Below are 16,268 nucleotides of genomic sequence, written 5' to 3' on the forward strand. Positions count from 1 at the left end.
ACACAGGTAAAGTGTTTATGTGGGACTGACCCCTTCCCCAGCTCCAAGAGGAGGCCCTAATTTGACACAGCGGTGGTTCTCAAAGTCTGGTTTGAAGACCAGCCAAATCAGGAACATCTGGAAACTCGTTACAATACAAATTCTTAAAACCCAACCCCAAACCTACTGAATCTGAAACTCTGGGGGTAGGGCCTAGCAATCTGTGTTTTAACAAGTCTTCCAGGTGGTTCTGACGCACACTCAAGTTTAAGAGCCACTGGTGTAGACAGAGAAAGCTACAATTAATGGTTTAAAGAATCCAGATTTTAACACAGTCAGGATCCTTTGGAACACAGGACTCGTCTAATTAGCATTAAGCTCAGGATTTTTGTGTTATATCTGTGGGATGCATCCTTTTTCTCCCCCAGAAATGAGGAAACATAGTCCCAGGAGCCAAAAACAGTCATCTTGTACTACCAGGGAAGCCAGCCTGAGAAAACAGCTGATATAGGGGAGAGCCAAGAGAAATGCAGAAAAACAGGGCAAAGCCTGATAGTCTTGATCAAACCATGCCAGAGGCCCCCATTCCCTTTGGACTTTTCAATTACACGAACCTATAAATTCTCTTTGTTTACACTAATTTGAGTTGAACTTTTTGTTATGGAAACTGCAAGTATCCTGATATTCACTACATCAAGTTATACATCTATCCCTAAACATCATAAAGAGACTGTACTAGAAATACTGTCTAGTCAACTGTCTAGCCTCTCTCTAAATTAGAGTTGCCAGATTTAGCAAATAAAAATACAGGACACCTAGTTAAATTGGAATTTCAGAAACATAACGAATAATAATTTTAGTATAAGTATATCCCAAATATTTCATGGGACATACTGCATGTATTTTATCTGGCAACTCTACTCTAAATGCCCATGGTTGATCCCTAGGTATTAAAAGAGAGGCCCAGTCAGACAGATGTGACAGCTGCTTTTATAGTTCATGAATAGTAGGAGAAAGACTAAACCCCAAGTCCTGAACTAATGTCCTGCAGCAGGTCTGAACCACTTGACTGTCCTTTTAAAACTAAGCATACTTCTTTCTAAAAGCCAAAACATGTTATACCCTCTACAGCAGCTAAATGTGACAAAATCCAAAATGTTGCTGTCTGAGTATTCATAGCTTCTTTTCTTTACTCCCTTGGTTCCTGGACTTTATTATACAGATCAGAGTAATGAAATAGGCAAAAGAAAGAGTTTAAAGGGAGACAGGTACTCCTGGAAGAAAAACTAATAAGTTTGAGAAAGGGAAGAAAGAAACAAAAAGAATGAGACTGTTCAAGTCATTATGAGAGAGTTAGGCAAGTTCTAAAAGAGAGAAGAGAGTTTGGTATTAACCATGCAAAGGTACTGATCAAAAATGGAGAAATCATGGGCCGGCCCCGTGGCTTAGAGGTTAAGTGCGCGCGCTCCGCTGCTGGCGGCCCGGGTTCGGGTCCCGGGCACGCACCGACGCACCGCTTCTCCGGCCATGCTGAGGCCGCGTCCCACATACAGCAACTAGAAGGATGTGCAACTATGACAGGCAACTATCTACTGGGGCTTTGGGGGAAAAATAAATAAATAAAATCTTTAAAAAAAAAAATGCAGAAATCAGATTTTTAGCAGTATTGCAGTATGGTATGAATATAATCCCTTTGGCATTTTTAAAAGGCTGGAACATTTAAATTACTTTTCAATTTAATTTAAATGTTAGGCTGGTGCTTCCTCTGAATGAAAGAGAGGAGATATGTCACAAAGCATCTCAACTTAATAATAATGAAATAATAACAATAACAGCAGATACCTGTTCTAAATTCTTCTCCCTGCTATACAGATTAGGGAACTGTCCAGAGTCAAAAGCTAGAAGCAGATAGGGCTAGCACTGGAAATGCCAGCAACCTGAGTCTAGAGCTCTTAAACAGTGAGCAACACTTCCCTATTTTATTGCAATGTCTATACTCAAGCACTTAAGCACTACACTAATAAGCAAAAACACCTAAATATATTTTAATTATTCTAATATACCAACAGCTTTAGCACATAAAGTAAAACGAAACATGTATGGCATGGTTTCCTTCTCTTTCATTTCTTTTCCTCTTCGTAGCCCACCATAGAAACTAAGAACTCTAAGATAATTTCTTTTTCAAAGTTACCTTTGAAAGTAAATTAGAGTACAGTCTAGATTTATACAGTCACGTTTATAAAAGTAACTCATGAGTAAGCTTCATCAAATAACTAAGGCCACATATTATGCTGCTTCACACCCAGGTGTCAGAGATCAGAAATCATAACACTTCAAAAAAGAGAAAAACACATAAAATATATATATAAATAGTTTTGGCATTATTTTAAAAGTTAAATCTTTTAATTATTAAAACATATAGAGAAATATAAAGCTAAGAAATTAGAAAATAAAGTGACTAAATCAGTTTAGAAATGACATGCTATATAACCGGTAATAATATTCAGAAAGAATCCAACCACTTTTTACTACCTCGGCAGCTTCCACCCTTGTCCTAGCCACTATCATCCCTCACTTTGTTTACTACAACAGCCTCCTAACCAGTTTCTCCACTTTCATCTTTTCCTAGTCTCCACCAGCAGCCAGAATGATCCCTTTAAGCCAAGAATCATAATATATCACTGTTCCAGACACTTGGATAGCTTCTCATCTCAGTCAAGTTTTAAAAGCTGAAGTTCTCACAATGTCTGACATGGTCCTCCCTACCACCCACACCATTCCTTGTCTTCAGTTCTTACTACTTTCCCCTCCCTCATTCCACTCCAGCCACACCAGCCTGCTAGATAATTCCTGAATACATGACAGAGATGTTCCTGCCTCAGAGTAAGTCATCTGCTATTCCCTCTATCTGGCACTCTCCCTTGCCCTTACACCTCTCATGTATCTACAAGCCTTGTTCCCTCACTTCCTTTAGGTCAGGCCCTCCCTGTCCTCCTATTTAAAATAGCAGTTCCCTCATGCAGCACTCTCTATTTTTGTTCTTTGCTTTTTCTCCATATCATTTATCACCATCACTATGTATTTTACTTACGAATTTGTTTATTCTCTGCTCTCTCCCCTCTCTTTAAAAATGTATACTCCATGAATACAGGGAGTTTGCTATTCTGTTCACTGCTATACCTAGAACAGTGCCTGGCAATCAAATATTTATTGAAAAATATGAATTAATTAATACATGAACAAAAACATTTATGGGTGCTTAATATGTTCCAGGTACCACTTTGAGGGCTTTACAGTTACTAATTTACTAATCCTCACAACAATCCTATTGAAGTAGGACCATTATCATCACCATTTTATAGGTGAGGAAACCAAAACACAGAAAAGATAAATAAATTGCCCAAGGAGACATGCTAGAAAGTGGCAGCGGCACAATCTGAACTCAGGCAGTCTGATTCTAGAGCCCCCTCTCTTAACTACCCCACTATACTGCCTCTAGATTTCGAACATACTGAAAAAGTCAATACTTAGTTACACAGTACATTTTACTTGAAAGACATGAGGTAGGGGTTACTTTAAAGTAGTGTTCTAATTTTTAACGCTGGTCATTCAAATCATAAATCATTCCAGAGGTCTCAAGCTTATTACATAATTTACTAAACTTTGGAATTTGGAATTTATAGTTTTGCAAAATGTTCTCTTGCACTCATTTACCTGATATACTAATATACTCTATTCCAACACCTACATGCCTCAAATAAGGAAACTGTCAACCAGAGAAGTTAGCTACCTCATTTTCTAGTAAGCAACTGACAAGAAAGACAGGAAAAGATTGGCTCATATTTAACTCTCAATACTATGTGACCCTTGAATTCCAATTTAGAAAATGAAAATGGGTTTCTCACAACTAGATTTTAGTTTTGAAAAAGAAAAAAAAAATAACTTGCTAATTCTTTTTATTTACAAACACAAAGATAAGAACTTTGAAAAGAGCTATAGTTCTCCAAATTACTTTCCAGAGTGGCCACTGTTGACAGCCTACCTAGCATTCACCCCACTCTCCTTCTTTCATAACAGAATCCCTCCCCAATACAATGCCTCGGGAAAAGTCAACACCAATCCCGATTCAGGCATGGACATGGTTAATTCAAGGGTAACCATTAGTGACTATTCAGGAATAAGCATATGACCCAATTCTGGCCAAAAAGATGTGAAAGAAGTCTGCTAGAGGTTTTTGGAGAAAATTTCCTCTCTCTGAAAACAGAGGTACAAGAAGAGACATCTTTCTTCTTCTTCTTTTAGAAGTGTCTGTATGGATATGATGCCTGGAATCACTACAACCATTTTGCTACTAGCCTGAGAATGAAGCCAATCCCAAGGAGAGCAGAATTGAGCTTTGGAAAGAATATGGATTTTTATTGACATTGTTGAACTGCTGTAATCAACCAACCCTGAAGCCTATTATATGAGAAAATAAAATTTCTTATTTCTTAAGCCATTTTGAATTAGGTTCTGCTGCTTGCAGCTCAAAACATATTAACCACTTTTTTATGAAACATATCTCAGAAATAATCTCAGAAAAAAGTTTGTGGCTAATTCTACAAATGCATATAAGAAATTCAACGTGAATTATACCATGTTGAGTGACTCTGTTGTAGGTTAGAAAGTTAAAAAGAATAATACATATGAAAGAACAGACTCTAAAGTAATATTTTTCTAGCACAAATAATTCATTTCAATAAAGGCCTACGCCAAAACAATTTATATACAAATTTTAAATTTTGGTTCATGATTGAATTTATTTTTTCTTAAGTTTAAAAATAAAAACTATAACTCTAAGTATTTTAGATTACATAGCCACATGCTCTGGATTTGTTGCCCCATACCCTTAGACAAGGGTAGACAATTAATCTGGCCCACAAACAGAACATCACACAGGAAGTCCAAGACCGGATAATGGTGAATGGTATGACATCATGGTACTGACTTTGGCTTTGTGTGGGCTCATAGTCACAGGACGCAGGGCAGCTTTTATACTGACAGGCGACAAGCAAAATGGTATGATCTGGCAGACTGGACCTAGCTTTTATAAAAAAATAAGATAACCCTCTCACTTTACATGAATTTACAAATATGCACAAAGAACAACAAATATACCATATATGGGCAAACAATTTGGAAACTGATCTTATAAGCCTCCATGGCTGACCTTACCTTATTATCCCAAGTCAAGTCCCACACATTCTAAATTTAATTGGTATAATAACACATTGGATAATTCAAATCTACATTTGTCCCAGTGCTGTGTAAAATGAGCCAACAAAATTTCAAAACTTTACTACTCACCTCTAATTCTTCAAAATTTCAAAAGTGACTCTTACTCAAAACCACAAAATTTTGCTAATAATATTAAGTATTACATTTTTTCATTATTTCCTTTGTTAGAATAAATTATCTTTACAAGTTTAAAAGTCACATGTTGATAAGAAACAATATCAACACTTTAAAACTTAAGTCACAAAATGAAGCTGATTGGATCCACAGGCCTAAGATTTAACAAAATATTTGGGCACTGAGTGTTTAAAGAAAAAAAAAGATACAAAAGAAATACAACAGCTTGATCTCAAAAAGCTTATCTTGTTGGAAGATAAATTATATTCATGAAATAATTAAATGCCATAATAGAATACATGATTTTGTGTCAAATAATAGACCATAGCCCTAGATAATTAAGGGGTTCAGTGCTAGAATTTTTGGAGGAAGACTAGAAGGATGGGGACTGGCAAAAGATCCTGATTTGAAGGTGGGGGTGGGATGGGCATAATCTAATATAACCAGCAGCATAAGCAAAAGGTAGAGATGGGAATAAACAAGGTATATTCAGGAGATAGCAAGAAATTAGGCTAGAAGAGAAATGAGAATAGAGGATTAGTAATTAAGTTGGAAATGTAAATTGGTGCCATATTACTAAAGATCATGTATGCTAAGTTTAAGAATATGGCCTCTACTTAAAACAAATGGAGAGTTGCTGATGATTTCTAAGTAGAGCGGCAAGACAATGAAAATAACATTTCAGTAGGATTAACCTGGCTGATGAATTCAGGATAAATTTAAGGCAGAGGGGAAGAAGAAATTAGAAACAGAGCAACCAGTTAGGAGGTACTAGTTAAGAACCTGGGTGCCAGAGTCAAGTGACAGACCTGCTCTGCTACTTGCTAGTTATGAAGCATTGAATAAGTTACTAAACACATCTAAGTTTCAGTATCCTGTCTGTAAAGTGGGATAATAATAGTGCCTATTTTATAAGGTTGTTGTGTGGCTAAAAGAAATAGTACATACAAAAGCATTTAACATAGTTCTTGGTCTATATAATAATTATTCAACAAATGTTAGCAACTATAATCTTCACTACAAATCATTTCAAATGCGAGGTGATGAGGAACTGGACAACGGCATTAGAAACTAAAAAGAAAGGATGACTTGGAGTGACATTTCCACAGACTCATGAGATGTTATAACTAGAAAAGACCCTAGAGAACTGTTCCCAAAACAAAATGGCCCCAGTTTAAACGTCAGGGATGAAGGAAATAATGGGGCAAGATAGCTCAAAAGGTATTGACTGCAAGAGTATCCAAAGAGGTAGACTTGCAATAATTATATGTAATCAATATGCTTTAAGATACAAGCTACAATGAACTGGGTACATACCATGTGCCAACCACTGTGCTAGATACTGATATAGTACATCTAATTCCCAGAACAACTCGGAAAGGTGGGTATTAGTTCAATTTTACAAAAGAGAAAATGGGTGCCCAGAGAGGTTAAGTACTAGCCATATAACCTTAGGCAGGGTAAGAAGCAAAGCTAGGTTTGGAACCCAGATCATCTGTTTGCAAAGCCTGTGTTCTTTCTACTACACTCAGGCTGCATCTCCCTTTAACATAAATAAAAATTATATCATATCACATAGACATATATGTAACTATTTTCCTACCTACCTTGTTATATATGGTGACCATAAACTTGTCCAATCTTTTCTACATTCTAAGAAAAACATAAAGGTATTCAGCATGAAAACAATGATGAGAATAAATTTAAAAAGCATTATGAAATGGAGAATCACCATATTCCTAATGAAACATAGTTGGATACTCTAAACTATAACATATTAAATGAAAGCAATGACTAATCTTTTTCAATAAGATGAGAAAAAAATTGGCATGGCTTTTACATCATTTGATTCTATTAACATTCGTCCCATACTACAATATCATTAAAAAGTGACACCTAGCTCGTAAAAAGAAATATCTCACCACACACAGGAGAAGCATTTATATGAGATGAACCCATCAAATGTTCAGAGTTATAAAGAAAAATTCAACACCAGAAGTAGAATGCCCAACCTGCCAACAGTAAGGACCACACGGTGGCAGGTGATCTATTTCTTCAGTGTGTTTCTCAGCAGATACTTTCCCTAACCACAGGGCCAGGGTGCTAGTTCTCCATCAGAATGTTACTTAATCTAAATTTTACCAGGATGAAAATACCACCTATGCTAGAGTAAGCAAGTAAATTTCCTGAAACAATCTTTTCATCTGGCTTCAAAAAGTCAGGAGATACTTTACTAGGTTGGCCATCAAACTACATAGTCAGGTAACTTCTAGACTAGTAGTTCTCAAAGTGTAATCCAGAGACCCCTGCAGGTCCCTAAGACCCTTTCAGAGGGTCCAAGAGGTCAAAAATATTTTCACAGTATTACTAAGACATTATTTGCCTTTTGCATTCTCATTCTCTCACAACTGTACAGTGGAGTTTTCCAGAGCCTATGACCTGTGCTATCTCAACAGACTGAATGCTAGAGCAGACACGGGAATTTAGACGTCTTCTATTAAATCAGACTTTAAAGATGAAAAAGCCAGACATTAAAGTTATTTGCAAAAACAAAAAACAATGCCACTCTTCTCACTTTTTTTGTTGTTTTTTGGAAGATAGTTATTTTTTCATTAAAAAAAGTCATTAAAAAAGTTATATTAACATGTCATGCTTTATTATTTTAAATGAATTAAATAAATATTTTTTATAAATTTCCCAGTTTTATTCTAATACAGTAAATATCAATAGATATAACCCACTTAAACAGAAGCTCTTTGGGATCCTCGATAATTTTTTAAGAGTATAAAAGGGGTACTGAGACCAAAAACATTGAGAACCACTTTTCTAGACATTCCTATATTTATGTTTTGCCAAACAATTAAAACTTTTAATTTTCTAATTACTACTGAAGAGATGTTGCTGCCCTAAAAATAATTTCAGAAATTTGTCCTGATAAGAACAAAAAGTCTACAATCTTAAAAAGAACTGTATCCATTAATTTAAAAAAGAAAGCATTTATTACATCTTCCCAAAATAAAAACAATAACAATGTCAAAACTAAAGTGTGAGCTAATAGACCACTATCTATAAGCTTTGGGCACGAGTCTATGATCAGCTATGTATTGGTAATCCCTCCAATAGCTCCCATACCAAAGGCAGGGCGCTTTGAGAGGCCCATCCAACAACTATTCTGTTATGGAATAATCCCAATTCCCATCACAACAGGACTAACCAAGATACTCATAAGCAATTCTCTGTACAATAACCTTAATATTTCCAAAACAAAAAGTTTTATGTTTCATCTAAACAGTTCAGTATTTCTATTGCTTCTGGGAAATACATAAAGATTAAGACATCAAACTCCCATTCAGATCCAATCTTTACATTGTCAGTAAATTATAGTAGATGTAGCAATCCATGCAGTTATTAGAAACCTTCAGGATGCATGGTAACAGTCGTTTTTGAAAAGATAGACTGGAGGGAAACACCTTTGAAAAATAGTTTTTGAAGCCCCCGGAAGCAATAATAGATAACAATTTTGCATTTATGATTCAGTCTAAAATTAAGATGAAAATAATATTTTAAAAACTGGAATATTAATATTACAGTTAAGGGTCCTAAGACAACAACTGTCTAATTCAAAAGTTATTTAACCCTAGGCTATTGCAATAGCCAAGGAATGAGGTAACCAAAGACGTTAAGCAGAAAAGCACTTAAAGGCTAGAAAGAAACGGTGATCTTTAAGTTTTTGTTAATTCAACACATATTTATTAAATTGTCTACTACTTGCAAGACCCTGAGTAAGCTAAGAAGCTCATAATCTGGTGGGAAGACAATCCATAGGGGGAAGTATACGTAAATAAATGCAGAAGCTACCCTAGACAGAATGGAAGAAGTGCTATCTGAGAAGTCCTAGAAGAGGCAGGGAAAAGGAAGGAAGGATGTCTTCTAACATAAGGGATCAAGGAACATACATCCCGGCCAAGAAGGCATCTAAGCTGGGCCCTAAACATATATAAGATTTCAACAAGTAACCATTGGGAAGGAAAGGCATCCCAGGAAGAGGAAAAAGCATACATTCAAGGGAACAGCAAGTACAAAATCGCTTCCATAGAACTTGTGATGGACTCTAGGAGGAGAATAGACTGGAAAATCAGGTTGGAAGCAAAAATAGAGGGACTCATATGACAGGGTAAGCAATCTGGGGCTTTTTTCAGCAGGCAAAGGGAAACCACTGGAAGGTTTTTAAAGTCACTGGAAGATTTCCCATTGGAAGATAAATCGTCAGATGATACTTTAGTTAATACTGTGGATTGCACAGAGTAGAAACAGGGAGAGCAGTGCGCTATCACACCAGTCCACGAAGGAAATAATAAGAGCTTGATCTGGGATAGAAACCAGGAAAAAGACAGATACAAGACATGCTGCAACCTCTTTGCTAGTAATTTACTTAGTTTTAAATGTTTCAAAAACTTAATTTATCACACAAAATAAGGTTGGCGTTCACATTATTTCCAATAAAAACCATTCACTTTACAAGCAACATTCTGGCATACTCAAGTGTGCTTCCTTTTTAAAAAGCTGTCAGAATAACTAAGTGTATTCTACATTAAGGCTACAAAATGGGTAATAAAGAACAGCATATGCATATTTTCAGTATTCTGAATAGAATCTCAATATGCAAAATTTCATTCAAGGATGAACATTTTAAACTCAAAAGTTTATTTCCATGCAACACACAAAGTTTGGATCAGAATTTTCTATGCAACTTATAAGACCCACATCACTACATAATTATAATAGACAACTTTTTTGGACAACCCACCTCAACTTGGCCAATATTTTTCTACTAGGCCCATATTTTTCAAACATTAGCGCCTTCTTCATTTTCTCCCCTCCTCCCCACTCACCTCTCCACCCAACAAATTCCCTTTGTATGTCTGCAAGGCAAGATACTATATGATACAGTATGATTCTAAGGCAGTTCGAATATATAATTCTTATAATAACAGAAATCTAGAATTATTAACCTTACTCTTTACAGAAGAGGAACCAATGATGTACTAAATTTCCATTTATATGAATGACAAATGCATCTAACCAAAATGATGCTTTACCATTAGCGGGAAACAAAGGCGGAAACACACACAATAGATGGGTGGCAAATCTTACAAACTTTGCAAAACACTAAAAAGCTGCATCTGGACTGCAGTCACAATTACGACAGCAAATAAAGAAGGCTCTACAATGAAGGAAAAAGAAAAAAATTCTAAGTGATCTTTAAGAATGAAAAAGGTTGATTTAATACTAGTTTTTAATACAGCATCATTTAACACTCTATGACTAATCGGAAAAAAAAGAGGGTAATTCGCTGTTCACAAGGACACAGGAAATAATTTCTACATACATTCTATAAGACAGTTATACTTCATTATACTTGCATCAGCTCGAATCCTTTCAAACGTTTCCAAAAATACACAGTCTTATAATAATTGAGGTTCCCCAATGACACACAATTTATTCTGTAGGCTTTGCTAGAACACAATTTAAAAAGACAGCGAATTCATCCTCAACAAAAATAAGGAGTCACAAAGGCCTTCTACTTATTCAAAATCATTACATAAAGCACTGTCTATAATTGCCAACAGGGTCTGAAAATCTGAAAGCTAATAATCATGAAATGGGGTAGACTTTAAAGAAAACAAATTACCCAATTTTTCCATTTTCCCTTCCTTTTCCTTTCCTAGCAGATACACAAAATGCCTGTAAGGGTCTCAGACAAAGCTCTAAAGTAAAAATACAGTACATGTATACTTTACATTATGTGTATTCGAATCCATCACATGTATGTACACATCATATATTCACACACAAAAAGGAAGGTTCCTCCTTTTTTTACTCTAATTGAAGTTACATTAAACCCTATCCCATAAATTAAGTTAAATCACCATAAATTAAAGAGTAATAAAATATTGCACATAGATCTTTCTGAGCGACTACATTCTGAGAAGAAAAACCTCAGACTAAGGCCATGACTGAATAAAAACGCCCAATCCCTGAAAATCACTAACTGGCATTTGGTTTCTGCAAGAGAAAAAGGGGGTTTTAAAACGAATAATCACACAGGCAACCCAGTTTCAGAAGTTAACGAAGGTAGAACACAACGAACCAAATGAGACAAACGTCTGAAATGACAAGCTGTAAAGAATTCCCCCAAAGGGAAAGACTGACTTCAAGACTAGGATATAAAGCATCCTTTGCAAGTAGAAGAATCTTGAATTGAAAAAGAAAAAAAGAGGGGTAGGGGTGGGGGGCACGACAAAAACCTGAACGACACGCAAAGGCAAAGAAATCAAAGAAACGGGTCTCTCCTCCCACCCGCACTCCAGCCCCCACCCCCACCCCCACCCTCGCAGACAATAGGATCAGGGTCCTAACTGCAAACTTTAAACGTGTAAACCAGAAGCAGTTTTCCTGCAGCTCTAACTGCAAATCTGCCCCTCATCCCAAAGCTAGCGCACCCAGGAACACTTCTGCCCTGAAAACATCACCAAGGTCTCATTAAACACAAATCAAACTCATCACAAGATTCTTTTTTTCTCCCAAGTACCTGGAGGATCCATTTCAATATAAAATATCAGTTCTGTCGAATAGGGCATCATCACCTCCCTCCAGTCTGCGTCATCGCGGTCCATACTCCACACCGTATTGTACATCGCGCTGTCAGGGGAAGGTCGTCAGGAAATATATACAAAGCATATATATTTTTTATCTGCTATTTAAAAATCTAAAAATATATATCTGTAAAAGTCCCACACGGAAATGTACTTCAGGGTTTCCAACGGCCGGTACAAGTCCAGCCAACTACCACGACGGGGACGGAGTCCTCCTCCCCCTCTCTCCTCCTACAACACCCAGCAAAATGTCCCCCGAACTTTCAATCTACGGGCTTTTCTCCTCAGAGAGGTACAGAGAAGCTTGGGGGGCAGAGGTGTTAAAAAACCAGCTTCCCAAAAATCCCTTCTACTCAGTCGCTCTCCAGAGAAAAGCTCCCGCTGCCTCCAAATCTTTCCGTGGAAGCCACTTTTGTGTCCTTCGAGGGAGGGAGAACGAAGAGGAAAAAAAAGAACGCGTTGGAAGAAAGGTGGGGAAGTGACAAAGGAAGGCATAAAAAGGGGGTTGGGTATTGCGTTCAAGTTTTGGGGTCCCAGTGGTCTGCAGAGAGCGATCCCCTCAAGGGCCGGGACTCGGGCTCCGATCCGGTCGGGCTCGGAACCGAAGCTGCTGCAGCCTTGGGACTGCGGCTGGTCGGCGAGTCCAGTTAGCTGTGCTCGGCTGGGCGCTCCCGCCGGGCTGTAAGCAAGCCCACCAGGACCCGCTCCCTTCACGCTCTGCCCTGACTCCAGCCACTAGAGTTTCATTTTAACGGCGCGGAGGGGAACACCCTCCCCCGCCCCCCACGCTCCCCCGCTGAGGCGCCACCCAACCTCGCCGACCAGGGGGGACAGCCAGCATCACCGCTGCCCCTTCCACTCTATCCCGCATCGATGTACTGAGATTCTGTCAGGTGCCTGAGAAAGTGTTCAGAAAACTGTCCTCCGTCTCGGCTTTCAACTCTCCCCACCGCTCCCTAGGCCTCGGCTCCTTCATCATCCATCCTCTCTCCCCCCAGCCCCGATCAGAATGGTACGGCCCGGGCGCTGGCCGCGCGCCAGGAGTCAGCGCCGGGAGCACGCGAGCTGGGCGGGGAGGGAGAGGAGCGAGGGAAGGAGAGGGAAGAGAGGGCAAGGTGCGCGGTGATTGGCTGATCCCGGTTGCCGGAGCCCAGAGCCTGCGTCTTTTGTCTGCCTTGCTCCAGCGAAGGAGCGGGAGACGGCTGCGCGCACCAAGCGGGCCAATTAGGAGCCAGCCGGCGCCGGCCGGTGAGGCGGCGATTGGTCCGAGCCCAGTTACTAAGCGGGACAAAGGCAGAAGGGGGAAAGAAAAGAAGAGGAGGGAAAAAAAAAAAAAAAAGAAAGCGCAAACGGCGGTTACTGACAGGCTGTAGCGAGCGCTCGAGGGCTCAAGCTGCCCGGAGACAGGCGGGGCTCCCGCTGAGGCTCGGCCGGCCCGGACGAGTGAGGAGAGGGGGAGGACGGGCCGGCGCGATCACCTCTGCCCGGAGACTGGCTGCGGGGGAGGGGAGCGGACCGAGAGGGGCGCGTGCTGTCACTTGGCGGGACGCGCGCTCTTCTGGTCCTTAGGAAGTCCCCGGGCAGAGTTCCTCCCCACAGACCTCTTCACCGTGCTTGGACAGCCCTCCCCACCCCCATGATAAGTTGTCAAATAAAGCAGAGATCCCCAAACCCACTTGCAGGACCGTTACCGCTCAGTGAGAGGATGTGCCCATGGCCCCCTGCAACCTTCCCGGGCCGCGTCCTGGTTTCTCTTGAGCAGTGAGGCGTTTCTTAAGGAGGCATTTTGCAGTTCCTGTGCGCTTCCCACCCAAGGACTTTTGAACCCAGAAGTAACTCCCCTCACCTGAAATAAATAGTGGGGCGCCACAGCAGGCCCCTCAGCTGGAGTGCTCAAGCCAGAAAAAAAATGTCTTGCAATTATGGTGCGTGTATGATTTCCGAGATAAATCTCAGGTGTTGGAATCCCTAGCCAAAAGGGGTCTATTCTGTTTCCCTGACAGACCCCCTTCCACAGACACCCAGTCCCTCCCCCCAAGCTTAAAACTATGGTAGGCTTCAGTATGAAAATGCTGAATATTTCCATGCATTTCAAAAACAGCTAATTAACTTTCTAGGGAACACTGAATAGCCAAAATCAGATTTATATCTCCTTAAGTTTGTGCCTGGAATTGCCATTCTGCATACCCTACAATACAGTTTGAAGAGGCCAAAAACTGCTCCATTTCCTCTTTACACAGGAGTGACAAAGCCCATTGTGTTTGGGTTGACAATCGGATTTAAGCCCTAGCAAAACCTCCTACCCTGAATGGCTCTGCTATATTGATTCGTGCCTGTGGAAGAGTTGCCACGTTTCACCCAATACCTCCTAACGTGGTTCTGCCTGCCTTAAAGGTGCTCCTGGGAACAGACAGTTGAAATGTGTATGGACTGGGTATAGAGTCACGGATTAAAGAGTCGGTAAGAATGAATGGACAGGGTTGAGCTGAGAAAACACATCAGGATTCTTCTATGCTAGCTGTCTTACATTTCTGAAATCCAAATGTGGTTCAGAAGCCTGGATCAAAACTTTGGGGCAAGGCATGTTGTTGATCTGAATATCCTGAACCATTCCTCTAAGTAGAAGATGCTGGAAGATCAACTCTAATTTGTGGCTGGCTTCCCAGCAGTCTCTACTTCACCGTATCTGGGAGCCAGAAGTACTCACATTTGATAACTCAAAAGGCAGAACAATCAGTCAAGGGCAAGTTGGTTTATTTTTGTTCACAGGTGTCCCCCGTGTATTTGTGTATTCCCAAACAAAATGAAGGTGAAGAGAGGAAGTGTGGAAAAGATAATGGTTTTCAGATTTCCACAGCAGCTTTTGCCTGGACCACTTTTCATCATTTAGTGGTGGAGTTTCAATTTCTAATACACAGAGCAATCACCCAGGCCTTTCCCATAGCTAAGGCTTTGGGAGATGTAGTGAAGCAGCAGCACAGTATATAATCTAGTGCTCAAGACTGGCACATGGAGTAAAGCTGTGATTCAATCTTGCCGCTTAAAATTGTATGACCCCTTGGGCCGGCCCGGTGGCTTAGCGGTTAAGTGCACGCGCTCCGCTGCTGGCGTCCCGGGTTCGGATCCCGGGCGTGCACCGACGCACCGCTTCTCTGGCCATGCTGAGGCCGCGTCCCACATACAGCAACTAGAGGGATGTGCAGCTATTACATACAACTATCTGCTGGGGCTTTGGGGGAAAAAAATAAATAAATAAAATCTTTAAAAAAAAAAAAAAAAAATTGTATGACCCAACTGCCCAGAAAATAAACCTTTGAATAGGAGACCTCCAAAGAGTAACAGCGATGCATGAGGCAACAATGAATAAAGGGGGAGCACGTTTCCTTTGGATGGGCTTGACCCAGTACCCTGCCACGGTGAGAAGCACCTGTCGTGTGATGCTGGTCTTGCTTTCTTTCAGTTGGGAAACAGAAGTGAGGTTCTGACTGCTTGTCACCAAACCGCCTCAGGCTCTTTGGCAAAGGTAGAGAATGTTAGCTCTGGTGTCCTGGATCATTTCCATCCTGCAGAATTATATTTGGCCTGGGTGTGGATTAAATTCAGCTGTAAGAGCTCAAACTCCTGGGTCACAACCTGCTACTTTGGGAGTTTTTTTTTTCTCTTTGCCTCTCTTCTTTCTTTTTTTAATTTAAAGTAATCTTAGGTAAATCACAAAATCTGTCTGCCTTCATTTATATATCTGTGAAATAGGAGATTGCCTTCAGATTTATGCAAGCTTCTTAGTTTATTGTGAAAAACTCTGAAAATGGGGGGGGGGGGAATGCCACTTAAGTACTTAGAATTAATAGTACCTTTCTGTAACTCCAAATGGATAGGGTGTCCTTCACTTTTCACCCTGGTATGGTCTTGCTATGACACTGTTCAAATATGCTCCATTTCCCCCTCTTTATTTCAGAGATAGATGAAATATTTCTTCTGTGCACTGAATATAGGGTATGATCTCAGAGCTTTCTGTGCCAGCAGAATCAGCCTGGAACTCAGCCAAAAGTTCTTCATGATTAAAGGTGCCATCTGAGCACACAACATTTTTTTAAAAGCCTTGCAAAATGGAAACATACTTTTATTATTTTTTTAAGGTCACTGGCTTTAACACCAGAATTAACTTTAGCCTTTGGGGAAGGATCACTGGCCTCAGTCCCACTCTTTTTCTTCCTCTCTCATCATCTTCCCTTGACCACTTGT

General features: G+C 39.9%; 1 protein-coding gene across 3 annotated transcripts in view; it reads right to left on the reverse strand.

Annotated features, from left to right (window-relative positions):
• Positions 1-13,014, reverse strand: part of PIK3R3 (phosphoinositide-3-kinase regulatory subunit 3) — a 117,629-nt gene extending 104,615 nt beyond the window's left edge. Inside the window, exons 1-2 of one of the 3 annotated variants that reach the window (XM_058552298.1) lie at positions 12,906-13,014; positions 11,963-12,072 (exon numbers count right to left, since the gene is read on the reverse strand). In XM_058552298.1, the coding sequence (XP_058408281.1) occupies positions 11,963-12,068 (106 nt within the window). In that variant the 5' untranslated portion in view covers positions 12,069-12,072; positions 12,906-13,014. The other 2 variants (XM_058552296.1, XM_058552295.1) reach the window with 2 other exon arrangements.
• Positions 13,015-16,268: the final 3,254 nt, after the last annotated feature.

The sequence above is a fragment of the Diceros bicornis genome, chromosome 13 (genome assembly GCF_020826845.1).
Source record: "Diceros bicornis minor isolate mBicDic1 chromosome 13, mDicBic1.mat.cur, whole genome shotgun sequence".
Classification (NCBI taxonomy): Eukaryota; Metazoa; Chordata; class Mammalia; order Perissodactyla; family Rhinocerotidae; genus Diceros; species Diceros bicornis.